This window comes from Canariomyces notabilis (genome assembly GCF_033297395.1).
Source record: "Canariomyces notabilis strain CBS 508.74 unplaced genomic scaffold N656scaffold_2, whole genome shotgun sequence".
Lineage (NCBI taxonomy): Eukaryota > Fungi > Ascomycota > Sordariomycetes > Sordariales > Chaetomiaceae > Canariomyces > Canariomyces notabilis.
This window is the reverse complement of record NW_027041824.1, coordinates 2,367,371-2,378,994: the sequence shown is the minus strand read 5'-3', so window position 1 is coordinate 2,378,994 and position 11,624 is coordinate 2,367,371. Positions and strand designations below refer to the sequence as shown.

The window sequence follows — 11,624 nt, the reverse complement described above, 5'->3', positions numbered from 1 at the left end:
AAACGGGAGTCAGTGCTAGGAAAATCTAGCATAAGACGAAAGAAGAAACAAAACACAATACTGGGAATCCCATCCAAGGAGAGGATGGGCACTAGCAGGCCCATCACCCTCATGTTCGAGTGAGATGTCGCCGACCATCTCGTTCGCCGACCATATTGTGATTAGACTGCAGCTGTGCAGCATCTCTCCACTCATTGGATAGGTGTATGGAGGGTGTGAAGCCTTGGGCCGGATTGGGCTCTGAGATGCAGCTGAAATGCAGCTGATGTGCGAGTCTTGACATCGCCGCCTGGTTGCATCAAGGCCAAGGGGGCAGATGTATTGCACGTAGTGGATGCACCTCCCGAAAGAGGGGACGTTCCACACTACCTGACCCACCCCAGTAACCTGCTGTGGTGGTATTGATGAACACCCCTCGGTTTCACCTAACTCGGAAACCGGAATTAGCACGCAAACCAGACGTGCGTGTTCGCGCCTGTTTACCGTTATATACCGGTTCCAACTCGGATGTTCTATCACCGTCTTCAAGTGCTACAGGGTGCCAGGCCCTGTAATCGAGCTGAAGGAAGGGGCTAGAGTACGAAGTAATTACCTACTTATGCTACGGAGTACCTTAACAAAGGTATGGGAAAGAAAATTCGCTTGCTTCTTAACTTTAACAGGCAGTACTGCAGTCCTGAGCTAACCCGATTAAGCAAATTCAATATTGCTGCTCCACCTAACCGTATCTAACTACGGTTTTGTTCCTGCTTCAGTCGCGAGGCTGAATCCAACGCAGCTGCAACTGGAAAACTCTCCTCTGTGTAAACCGCTCAGCCACGCAAGCGATTCTCTAGGATTTTTGACTGCGCATCTCAATACCTTAGTTACTTATCCAAAAAGCCCTTACGTCCCCAGGCGGCATGGCATCGCTGAACCTAGCTCCAGAGGAGCTCAAGCAGCTGGAGCTCTTACGCAACCGGTTCGCCCAGCTCACCAGCAGCCTCCAAAGTCTCCGCGCAAACGTCCTAAGCTCGAACCCCCTTCCCAGCCGGTGAGGACAGTCAATTTACCCCATTTAACCATACCTCTACTCACCATTCTCCGCACGGCGTCAGAGAATCCCTCCAAGCGTCATCCGCCATTCTGCAGCAAAACATCCGCTCCATCCAAGACCTCACCACCGAGAACGCCGACCTCTTCCGGCGCATCGTTATTCACCCGTCGACAAACTTTCCCGGTCGCACACAGGAGCACGTCCTTCTCCAGCTTCTGCGCAAGAAGCTCGAGCCGGATGTAGAGAGCTGGGTTGAGGAGGCGCGCGAGACGGCGCGCGCTGCGGGACTTGACGCGAGCAAGCTAGGTGGCGGCGCGCGTGCCTCCGGGGGGAAAGGAGGAGGAGCTGGCGGCGGCACTGGCAACGGCTACTACGAGAGCGACGAGGAGGACGGCTACGGCCTGCTCGACCAGGAAGACGAGGCGCCCTCGGACCCGTTCAACGAGCAGTGGGCCGACATGCTCGATGCCTTTCAGGCGTCCTTGACCGAGTACGTCACGGTGCAGGTCAAGAAGAAGTATACTGTTGAAGAGCAGGCGATTGGGATTGAGAATGTCCGGACGGGACTGAGGAGGGATCTTGAAGAGAGCGATGAAGAGGAGGATGACGAAGAGGACGAAGAGGAAGTGGGGGCAGGGCCAGAGGCCGTTGCTGCGCAGAGCGGTGCTGGCGGCCTGGCTACTGGAGCAGCGCCGCCTACGTCGGGAACCACCAAGCTCCCAATGCAGCCAGAACATTTGTTTTGGATATCAGTCAAGGGCGACTTGAGCCTTCCTCGGAATGTCGAATTCGAGTCCCAGCGGAAGATAACGCAAATGACCAAGCGGCCGGCGCCTCCGAGGTGATCCCTTGGCGGGCAGGGCGTGTCATTTGTTGTCTACGATACCAGCGCAAGCCATCCTTGACTGTCCAGGATTGGCACCTCCCAAAGAAGGTGCCGTTGCCCTTCGTCGGGAATCACCCATAGTCCTGGAGTAGCAGGTCACGAGGAGCATCATAGCCTTGGACGGATCTGTTCGTTTTGGCCAACGGAATGCCCTTGGAGAGGGAGGAGGGGTGGTGCGAGGGGCAACTCAGGCCGAACCCGCATTCAACCGTAGGTGCGGGCTCCTGGTTTGGTTCCAGCGACCTCATTACTGACCATGATACGCAGGACAGAGTCTACCTACACTACGTACGGGTGTGGCAGCTCAATTCTGGCCGACCTATCTCCGTCGATCTGACATACGGCGTACTTCACAGAGTGAGACTCGCTCATATCAAGAGCAAGCGAGGAGATTAGTATTCACCGGTGATCAACAAGAAAGACAGCGAACATAATGCACACTGGAGAGCGTGAGCTATCTATCCTGCAATAAAAAGGAATTGGATTGGGTACTTTGATTATCCCAGCTTACGTCGGCACAAGTATTCCATTTCGTTTGTATCCTCGACTTGGGGACCTGTGATAGAGCTGATCGACCATCTGAAGCACGACCCGAGGTACCTACTACCCCTGTAGGCTCGATGTGACCAGAGCCATCATTTGATGTCAGCATTTCCTAGACGCCGGCCATTGGCAGATCGATGCAGTGTTGGGCATGAAAGTCGGGCAATAGGTAGTCAAGGACATAGCATCCTATTCCTTGGCTAGACATGTAACCAACCTAACTAGGAATATGCCATCCGTGGGCGGCGCTGAACGATGCTTAAGCATTAGTCACTCGGATCCTTCTCAGCACCGCAGGACTGGTGCATTAGGCACGGAATGCAGCTCTTTCTGCTGAGCTGAAAGTGCGACCCCTCTTTGTCGCGACTACTACCAAGTACTGTACCATTTGATTGGATCTCCTTCAGACTGCGAGCCAACGTCATCCTCGAGACACCCCGGTTGGAACCCTTCTCGCGCGGTGAATGACTCGAGATATTTATATCATCATAACTCATAAGTATCGTGCCATCTGTATCAACACTCACATTGAGACTGTTCTTGGCGAAGTGAGACCGTGAGACGCATGTAAAGTCATTCCCAGTATACACGTAAACGTCGTAAAGACAGTCTCTTCCGAATTCCAATACCTGTGTGTTAGCAGCATGCTCGCCATCTTACCTCTTAGCATCGAGCTCTCCGACAGCTCAGGGGTGTTGCGTGCGCCTCATCAAAAAGACCAGGCCAGCAATCCTCCCTTACCAAGTTCGCCAGCTTGGACCACCGGATCAACAACAGCTCACTCACCACCCATAACAACCTTCTCCCACATCTCTTACCAGCTCCTTCAGCCCAACAACAGCCGGGGCCGCCGCATTCACCTCCTTACCCTCCCCCTCGAGGTCCGCCTCCTCATTTACCACCACCTCCTGTCCTTAACCCCAATGTGGCCCCGTGATCTCAGCGGCCCGAGCCACCCGCTCCCCCATCATGGCAGTGGCCAGCCCCAGCACGACGGCACAACCTACTTGCTCCTCCGGCCACGCCTCCCCGGTCTACATCCGCCATATCCACATGATCCGCATGCAGTTCCGTCAGCTGCGGGTTACCTCCCGTCATCGCTCCTGTGCACCAACCGACAAATCTACAACGAAGCGCGCCTGGTTCCCTTCCACCACAACGAGTTTGCCTTTGTGAGTTGGTTCTTCTCCGGCCTGTCGGCTGCGCGGGCATTCGTCGCGCGCCTGGCCGGATGGCAGCGCGATGGGCTGCGGTTCGCGCGGTTGGAGAAAGTGCTGGCGGCGGATCTGGTGGAGGAAGGGCGGGTGCGCATGTGGGAGGAGCTGTGCGGTTTCTGGGAGAACGGGCTGCAAAGGTTGAGGCTCAAAATTGAGCTCGGGCCGGTGAAGATGGAGCAGGAGGTCTGGAATCGCGATGAGGAGGGTTGGTCGTGTCCTACCTCCTGTAGGCAAGGGGAAAGAGAGGATGCGTCGTGGAAGTGGGTTGATGTAGGGCTGAGGAGGTTGAGAGGGCTCAAGGCTCTCGATGTGGAATTTGCCGGGGAAGGAGGGGAGAAGGGGAAGAATGACTGGTGCCTGCGCCTGAGCGAGAGGCTGAATCAGGGACGAGATGAAAGGAAGAAAATCGCTGTTTTGCAATCTTCCGGGTGACTTTTGGGGCTGTTATGGAAAGAACGATCGGAATTAAAGATCCGAGAATAACGGGTGGGAGAGCAGAACCTTTTCCACAAATATGGACTATGGATACCTCTGTGACTGTATCACAAGCTGCCCTGGTCAGAGTCGATATTTGCCTACCTTACCTAAGGTAGGTAAGGTATCTATCTACCTTATTTAGGACTATCAAAGGAACGCTGTGAAGTCCAGGTAAGCTCGAGTTGCACAACCTTATTTACATAAATGATAGCACATTGCTTACATATAATGGTAGGGATTGGCATCGAGATGACGATTGCCAAGGCGGTAATTAAGTCCGTCGTATGAGTGGAAGGTACACTCGAGGTACACTGCTATGTACCTTAAGTGCAGGCACATATCTTACCTTCCTCCGTACTGTAGGTCTGTAGGATCTCACTATCTAAGGTACCTAGTGATTACCTTGATTACCTACGGACTCGCACCAATCCAGGGCTGTAATCTTAGGGCCAGTAAAACCTTCCTTCTCCCTACGGTTTCAAGTGTTAACGAAGACTGAGCAGCCAGAGCAGGGCTGTTGGAGTCCCTGTTCATGCAGTTCGGCGTCCTATTATAATAATGAAATCCTGCAAATAACCGCTCGATCCTGTCCAGCTAGGTATGCCCAGATCTCGCCGAGATATTAAACACCCCTTCAATACCAGCGGCCACTGTGGCACTGAAACATTTCCTCTTACAATTTCCACAGACTCCACTCAGGCAATACTACATGCAGGCGCCCGTTACCAAAGGCAGCCGGGCTTGCCCCAGTGGTCCCAGATGGCAATCTTCGACTGCTCCCGATGATCAACGCCCCCTTACATTAGTACCCCATGTATATTCCCGTCTTCATACAATTTTGTACTTGCGCGACGATGGTGATGGAACGCGTGGCTCCATCTAGGCAACCACGTTTTTGGGGGAAGGTGCTCCTCGGTCGTCGTCCATGGTTGCTATCTCCTGTATGTTACCTTCCATTGGTGTGGGAGTCCAACCCTGGATATCCTTCGATGTGACCCGTCTTTTGTTTAGATTTCCGTAATTCCGTTCCTCTAGTTTCTCTTCACTACTTATTGGACCCTGATTTTCCTCAGCATTGCCACAGTCTTTAGGTCGGCATACTTAATTCACGCCGTTGTGGAGGGGACTTGAGTTGGGAAGTTAAGGGGTGGTGTAATGCAAATCCACGCGGCCGACTCCCGACCGATAATGCTGCTCTAAATCTAAGGGCTGCCGGCTAGATATGATGCTCGAACCGGGTCGCTAGAGCACATCATTGTCGAGTCCGATCGAACAACCAGGCACCTGCAGACCCCAACCCGCGATGCCGGCTGCCCTAGACTTACACCACCGCCACCGCTCTGAGAGTCTCGGTAGTCGAAGTTACCCTGGCGACGCCATGCGACTACTTCTAGGGCTTCGGTTGCTGGCGATCGCTGGACTGTCCCGACTTCGTCTGCCACGAACCTGGGCCACAATAGTGAGGTTCCTCTTGCCGAGCTTCGTCGCCGACTACGTGTTTCCGGAGCACAAGCCCACATGGAGAATCCATCCGACATCTTACCTGGACGGCCTTCGGGGCATCGCCGCCTTAATTGTATTCTTTTGCCATTATACAGAGATCAATTTCGGACTAGCCTTGACACCTTCATACGGTCTGAACCCCGATAACAGGCCTTCATCGTTAGTACAACTACCATATCTACGAATCATCTTCTCCGGCCGACCCATGGTACACATCTTCTTTGTCATCTCTGGCTTCGCCCTCTCCTACAAGCCGGTCAAGGAGTTGCACGCCCGGAACCTCGACAAATGCTACAGCGCTCTCGCCTCGTCGACCTTCCGGCGGCCTCTTCGCTTGTTTGGCCCCTGTGTCGTATCGACGTTTCTGGTCTTATGCCTGCGCCAGATGGGCTACATCATACCTGGCGAGAAGACGTTACTTGAAGAGTTTCGGAGCTGGAAGGAGGCTGTGTTTCATCAGATCACTTGGCCCTGGGATTGGGATCGTGATTTGGCGCCGAACTACGACATACATCTCTGGACCATACCGATCGAATTCGCCCATTCGATGCTACTCTTCGTGGTATTGTTGATGCTCTCCCGAGTTCGCCTGGGCATACGGATCGCGACGGTTTTTGGTCTGATGATGTATTGCCTTACCTGCGGGAAGTGGGCCGGCTTCGAGTTTTTGGCGGGCTTGCTCCTGGCCGAGATACACATACTCAAGTCCACGCGTACAAAAGCACTAGAACTTTCCGACGTAGGTCGGGTCAGGAATCCATCTGGCCACTGGCTCATATCGGTGCTCCAGATCAGTCTTATCCTCTTCGGCCTGTTCATCGGAGGCTGGCCAAATGAGAATGCGGACAAGACGCCGGGAATCCGATTCTTCCTGCAGCACACACCGATGCCGTTCGCAACTATGGACGCGCTCGCCCCGCAGAAGTTCTGGTTCGCCTTGTCCGCCGTGGCCATAGTATGGGCAGCCGGCGAACTGGATGGGGTACGGAAATTCTTCGAGGGCCCTTTCGCGCAATACTGTGGACGCGTCAGTTATGCCGTGTACATTTGCCACGGCCCGGTAGGGAATGTCTTTCATGAAAGACTGCTTGGCCATCCCCCATTGCCAGCACACGGCGCTCCGACAGCGGCAAATTTTAAGCCTGCCGTGCCGGCAGCAGGTGTTAAGGGATATTTCGGTGTCGAAACACCGCGCGAAGTCATTATTAGTTGGTTCATCGGACTCTGCCTTGTTGGATCACTTGTGGTGTGGGCGGCCGACGTCTTCTGGCGAGCGATTGACAGCCCGATCGTCAATTTGGCCAGGAAGTTGGAAAATCTGTGTTTGGATGATCCGGAGCCAAGTCACCAGTCTCAGGGGTATTCGTTGGCAGGATGAATTTGCATATGCCAGACTTGATATTGAATACCCGGGACCTGTTGGCTCGAGCTTCGGTTCCACTCTGGGGGCCAACTCTAAAGAGTTGGTGCCAAAAAGGCCGGACATGCCAAAATTCCCGGACAAGATAGTGCAATGTATAGGATTCCTTTACTAAGACTAACATTCCTAGGACATTCCAAGAACATTCCAAGGATAGAGCAACCTGCATCTCGAGCAATACTATACTTCTAGAAAAACGAAGATAACTGTTAGATCCCCCTTGAAGAGGCGATGCGAATGATGTCTATTATAGTAGGTTGTATCCTACTATTCTTAGAGTTCTTGGTGAAAGTTGCCAAATCTTGGTGTAAATCGAGCATTCTCGCGACTTCGAGATGCAGGCAAGAACACGAGTTTCGCACCAAGATTCGCCAAAAACTCTGGAGGAATAGGATGCAACCTATTAAAACAGGTATCATTCGAGTCGCCTCTTCAAGGCGGATCTAACAGTTATCTTCGTTTTTTCCAGAAGCTTAGTATTACTTGCAATGCAGCTAAAAGATCTCCTCGAGAGTGCTCTCAATGTTAGTCTTTGTATAGGAATTCCATACATTGCACTATCTTGCCCGGGATTTTTGGCAATTCCGGCATTTTTGGCACCAACTCTTTAGAGTTGGCCCCTGAATGCTAATTGGTCGAGCCAACAGGTAAAAGGTGGCGTTATTGGGCGTTAGTTCATAGATTCATCGACTGAATCCCAAGTCAATTAGGTTGTCTTGGCAGAGGTGTATTGGACATTGAAGTACTTACATAGTTATACAGCAACACTGAACAGAACGCGGCTGGTTCAAACTTTCGTGATAGGCACGTTATAGACGTCACAATATTCTCCAGCATTCTACCGTTCCGGCACTTTTTGTCTCAACCACACAAGGCGGCGCATTCGGGGATAATATCGGCGTAATCGGACACCCGAAACGGAAGTGGACCCCACACAAAGCCGTATTATCGGTGCAACATCGGCCCGGGATATCCCATAGTAAACCCGCCCAAGGCCCGGTCGTCGGGCTCTGCTCTTGGGGAGCTCTCTACTTGACCAGGTCTGTGAATGGGTGACTGCGCAACAGGTGGAAAAGGAGATACATGGTTGAGCACTGGGCATTGCAGAGGTCAACATAAGCACCAGGCCAAGCCCTAAGCGGTGTGGGTTAGCGAGTTTCGCACGCACGTCACCTTCCCAAACACGCAAGGTCAGAAACTGCGCGTCCCTTCCTGGATCAATCTATCTGACGACAGGTCATCACGTGACCACGCGACGATGAGTCGTCAGCTCAGGCATTCGTGAGTCACGTCACGGGGACGCGGTGGAGGAAAGCAGGTATAATTTCAAGGCGGCCATGTTGGCCTCAGGAAATGCATTCCTGTTCTTTCCCTTCTCTTCTTTCCATACAGAGCGAGCGTGCCGCGTTTATTTCTGCTCTCCTTCCAGCTGCATACTCTTCGTTTTGGCTGGGCCAATTGGGCCAATTAGCCTCCGCCATAACCTCCAACAACGCTTACGCTTTCCTGATCCCGGCCGAACGGTAGAACCTCCGTCTTCGGACGGCAGAAGACTGACAACGCAGCCTCGATCGTGCCATTGGCAGTCTTTGTCTGCCGGTGGAAGCCGCGGCGACCCGAATCTGCTATTCCATTATCCAGCATCTCCTCCTCGCCTCCGTCCTTTAAGAGCCCTTTCAGTTCATGGCTTCATCCCCCAGCAGCTGGGCATACGTCTCATCATCTCAGGTTGACTGAAAGGACAACGAGGCATACGATCTTTTTCCGAGGCTTTAGATCATACAGGCGAACTTGGGAAAGGGAATAGCAACCAAAGGCACAAACCAAGATGGACGCCAGCTGTCAGTGCGGAGCCGTCGGCTTCAAGACGCCCACACCAAAACCACTTGCGTTGTACATCTGCCATTGCCAGGACTGCCAGCGGCAGACCAGCTCGGCGTTTGGCATGTCAGCCATCTATCCCAGGTTCCAGCTGCCGGATGCCGAGTTGTTGAGCTGTTACAAGTGGGTTCTGATGATTGATGATTCCCCTCCTTCCAGTTCCATCCCTTATTCTTTCTGCTCTCCACCCTTGAGACAGCTGGTAGGCGCCATCGAATCCTCACTGACCAAGTGCTTGCTGCTATAGACGCTTGACTCAGACCGGACAGACGTTGTATTGGTAAGGGCGCTCCCCTGCACCATGGCTGGCAATACGGTCGTTACGGCTGTCGTCAGTTCTCTTTCTCTTTGGGAAATCATTGGAAACCAGCCAAGGATGAAGGAGACCTGCCCGCTGACAGAAGCTCTTCCTGCCTCACAGCTACTTCTGCAAGCAATGCGGTACTCGCCTGATCCACACAACTCCAGTAAGTCCAAATAATTGCGGGAATAACAATGGATCCTCTCCCCTAACCGGACGCAAAGGGCAAGAATGTCGTCTCCGTCAAGGGCGGGTGCGTAGAGGGTCTCGATTGGAGCAAGGCTATTCATATTTGGTATGTCTACGGTCGCCTCCGCTCGCGAAACGAGCATCTGCCCCTTGTTTCTAACTGTATTTGTCCGCAGGACGAAGTCGGCCATGGTCCCAATCCCAGAGGGATCCGAGACCTACTCCGAAGACTCTGGAAGTACCGACTACGGGGATACCAGTACCGGACTAATTGGATGACGAAAAGCGGGATGTAGGCAACCGGGTCGTCGTATTGAAAGACACAGACTCTCAGTATGGAAGGATAGTTGGTACGTATTTTGTGAGTTTGCGAACGGTCATCGCGGAGTTTCCATGCATCTGCACGTTTGACATAGAAAAGTTGGTTTGGTCTAACTCTTGAGTTGGGAAGTTGAAGGGTATAGTGAGGTCGTGAAGTGATCTTAGGATATAAGCAATGCAATCTGTAGGGCGAATACACCAAGTTTGCGCTATAGGAGGTCGCTGGGCCGTATGCCTTCCCAATGGATTAAGAGCTTGCTTCCTCCGTCGACGTCGTCACCATGATGAAGCTCTGTGGGTAGCCATATCACCAATGACCAACCTCCCGCTCGGGTGGAAGACGTCTCAGCACTGATAGAGTACTTACTTGGAAGGCCATGATAGCGGAACTCTCACAAGCTCACTTCATACCTGCGATACGTAAAGTACGTTTAGTGCCCAACAGGCAATAGGTACGGGAAGTAGGTAAGGGAGAGGTCTTAGTCATTGCTGACAGTATTGGATCCCCGTGAGCGAAACAGGATGCAGCAAATGGATCTACCCGACTACTAGCTAAGTAGTAATGCTACTCAGCCGGTTTGGGTCTTCTCTTGAACCTGATCCGTCACCTACCCACTAGGGGTCTGCTGCTGACCTAGAACTTCTGGTAACGGGTCCCACTACCTACAGGTTAGGGCGTCCTGTTAATGGTCACCGCGGAATACCTGTAGTTAAAGTACCGGTATGCTATGATGGAAGTAAGGGTCGTGTTAAGGTCCTCTGTCGAAGTGACAGCCTCAACATTCCGCGGTCGGCAGTTGGTTGTGTGCGCGATGGTCGCGTTGTTTTCAATCCGCGTTCCCTGGTTTGTATCGAGCTGGATACTGTTTCTCAACTGTACAAGTACATGTCCACACCATCCAAATCGCGAAGAGTTGGGCTAGACTGAGGCCAGTCAGGGGCATTGTTGTCCGGGCTAAGCCGGGAAGGCCTCATATCTTGAGAACACTTAAACGGAAGTCTAGAACAGGTGTTTACATAGTCATCTTCCATGGAAAGTGAGAGCATCCAGCGCACCGCTTAGAGAAGTCATCGTCGTGCGCTATAAAGAGCCCTTGCCTGGAGCTCTACATTGGAGGCGTGGCAAGCCTGGAGCCAAAACTGGCAGGCACTGGCAGGAAGCGGTCATGCCCGAAGTGGGTGTGGGTCCTTGTGGTGGTTCTGGTTCCGCTGAACCCCAGCTGTGTGCGCAGCGTGGAGTACGTTTCAGTTTCTGACCTGGCCGTACCGGTACCTACAATACACGTGTAGTGTAATGTGATGATCGGCTGGTCCGTGATTGACGGATTTGCAACGAGTCGCTGAATCGTGTCGCCTGCGTGAAGGTTCAGATGATTGGCTTCAAGTACAAGTGGAGGTAAGTTGGTGCGGATGCACCCGGGTTTCTCTTTGGCAACCATAACACGAAGCTATTTGTCGCATCCCGTGCTCCGCTCAACGTCAAAACCCGGGGGTGTGTCACTGCAGGCTGCACGGCGCCGGCAACCGCATGCGGGGCGCAGTCAGGAATCTCAAATTCAAAATGCCTCCAGGTTTCCGACTCATCAGCACCCTTACGCAAGAAGAAGGGGGCAACCAATCAGAAATGACCGATAATAATGGCATGCGCCATGCATCGATCTGGGCTGTGGCGATCGACCACATATTGGTGGGGTGTCGGGGGTTATCGGAGGGCCCCGGCAATCTGGTTACATGTTACGGTACATTTGCCAATTCATCATTTCACGAACGAGGGACAAACTGAAAAACCACTCATCTTGAGCCATGAGCGCTAGAATATGCATTACTTTTGCCCAAGGGTCTTGCCACGC

At 52.8% G+C, this 11,624-nt stretch overlaps 6 protein-coding genes across 6 annotated transcripts; 5 read left to right on the top strand and 1 right to left on the bottom strand.

Moving 5' to 3' along the window:
- Positions 1-427: 427 nt before the first annotated feature.
- Positions 428-1,975, top strand: N656DRAFT_275724 (uncharacterized protein). Its single transcript, XM_064809086.1, has 3 exons — positions 428-622; positions 696-1,033; positions 1,098-1,975. Exons 2-3 carry the CDS (start codon positions 903-905, stop codon positions 1,879-1,881), a joined length of 915 nt encoding a protein of 304 aa, XP_064674376.1. The 5' UTR covers positions 428-622; positions 696-902; the 3' UTR covers positions 1,882-1,975.
- A 1,134-nt stretch (positions 1,976-3,109) lies between these two features.
- N656DRAFT_765691 (uncharacterized protein) lies at positions 3,110-4,412 on the top strand (the record flags this gene model as incomplete). Its single annotated transcript, XM_064813426.1, has 3 exons — positions 3,110-3,887; positions 4,302-4,330; positions 4,395-4,412. 3 exons carry the CDS (start codon positions 3,110-3,112, stop codon positions 4,410-4,412), a joined length of 825 nt encoding a protein of 274 aa, XP_064674375.1.
- A 1,125-nt stretch (positions 4,413-5,537) lies between these two features.
- Positions 5,538-7,040, top strand: N656DRAFT_700465 (uncharacterized protein; the record flags this gene model as incomplete). Its single annotated transcript, XM_064810871.1, has 1 exon — positions 5,538-7,040. The coding sequence occupies one exon, from the start codon at positions 5,538-5,540 to the stop codon at positions 7,038-7,040; it is 1,503 nt and encodes a 500-aa protein (XP_064674374.1).
- Positions 7,041-7,832: 792 nt separating this feature from the next.
- N656DRAFT_275305 (uncharacterized protein) lies at positions 7,833-8,374 on the bottom strand. The gene has a single exon (XM_064809084.1). It carries the CDS (start codon positions 8,197-8,199, stop codon positions 7,921-7,923), a length of 279 nt encoding a protein of 92 aa, XP_064674373.1. The 5' UTR covers positions 8,200-8,374; the 3' UTR covers positions 7,833-7,920.
- Positions 8,310-9,224, top strand: N656DRAFT_275300 (uncharacterized protein). Its single transcript, XM_064809083.1, has 2 exons — positions 8,310-9,086; positions 9,211-9,224. Exon 1 carries the CDS (start codon positions 8,420-8,422, stop codon positions 8,813-8,815), a length of 396 nt encoding a protein of 131 aa, XP_064674372.1. The 5' UTR covers positions 8,310-8,419; the 3' UTR covers positions 8,816-9,086; positions 9,211-9,224.
- On the top strand, positions 8,911-9,732 carry N656DRAFT_787066 (uncharacterized protein; the record flags this gene model as incomplete). The annotated part of the gene is made up of 5 exons (XM_064816569.1): positions 8,911-9,068; positions 9,211-9,243; positions 9,385-9,430; positions 9,489-9,559; positions 9,630-9,732. 5 exons carry the CDS (start codon positions 8,911-8,913, stop codon positions 9,730-9,732), a joined length of 411 nt encoding a protein of 136 aa, XP_064674371.1.
- Between the last annotated feature and the right edge of the window lie 1,892 nt (positions 9,733-11,624).

What these genes read in the sequence shown, in the direction of transcription:
- N656DRAFT_275724 (XM_064809086.1), top strand. Translation starts at nt 903, where the DNA reads ATGGCATCGCTGAACCTAGCTCCAGAGGAGCTCAAGCAGCTGGAGCTC. An exon ending in TCGAACCCCCTTCCCAGCCG is followed by an intron (nt 1,034 to 1,097) that starts GTGAGGACAGTC and finishes GCACGGCGTCAG; the next exon opens with AGAATCCCTCCAAGCGTCAT.
- N656DRAFT_275305 (XM_064809084.1), bottom strand. Translation starts at nt 8,199, where the DNA reads ATGTTGACCTCTGCAATGCCCAGTGCTCAACCATGTATCTCCTTTTCC.
- N656DRAFT_275300 (XM_064809083.1), top strand. Translation starts at nt 8,420, where the DNA reads ATGTTGGCCTCAGGAAATGCATTCCTGTTCTTTCCCTTCTCTTCTTTC.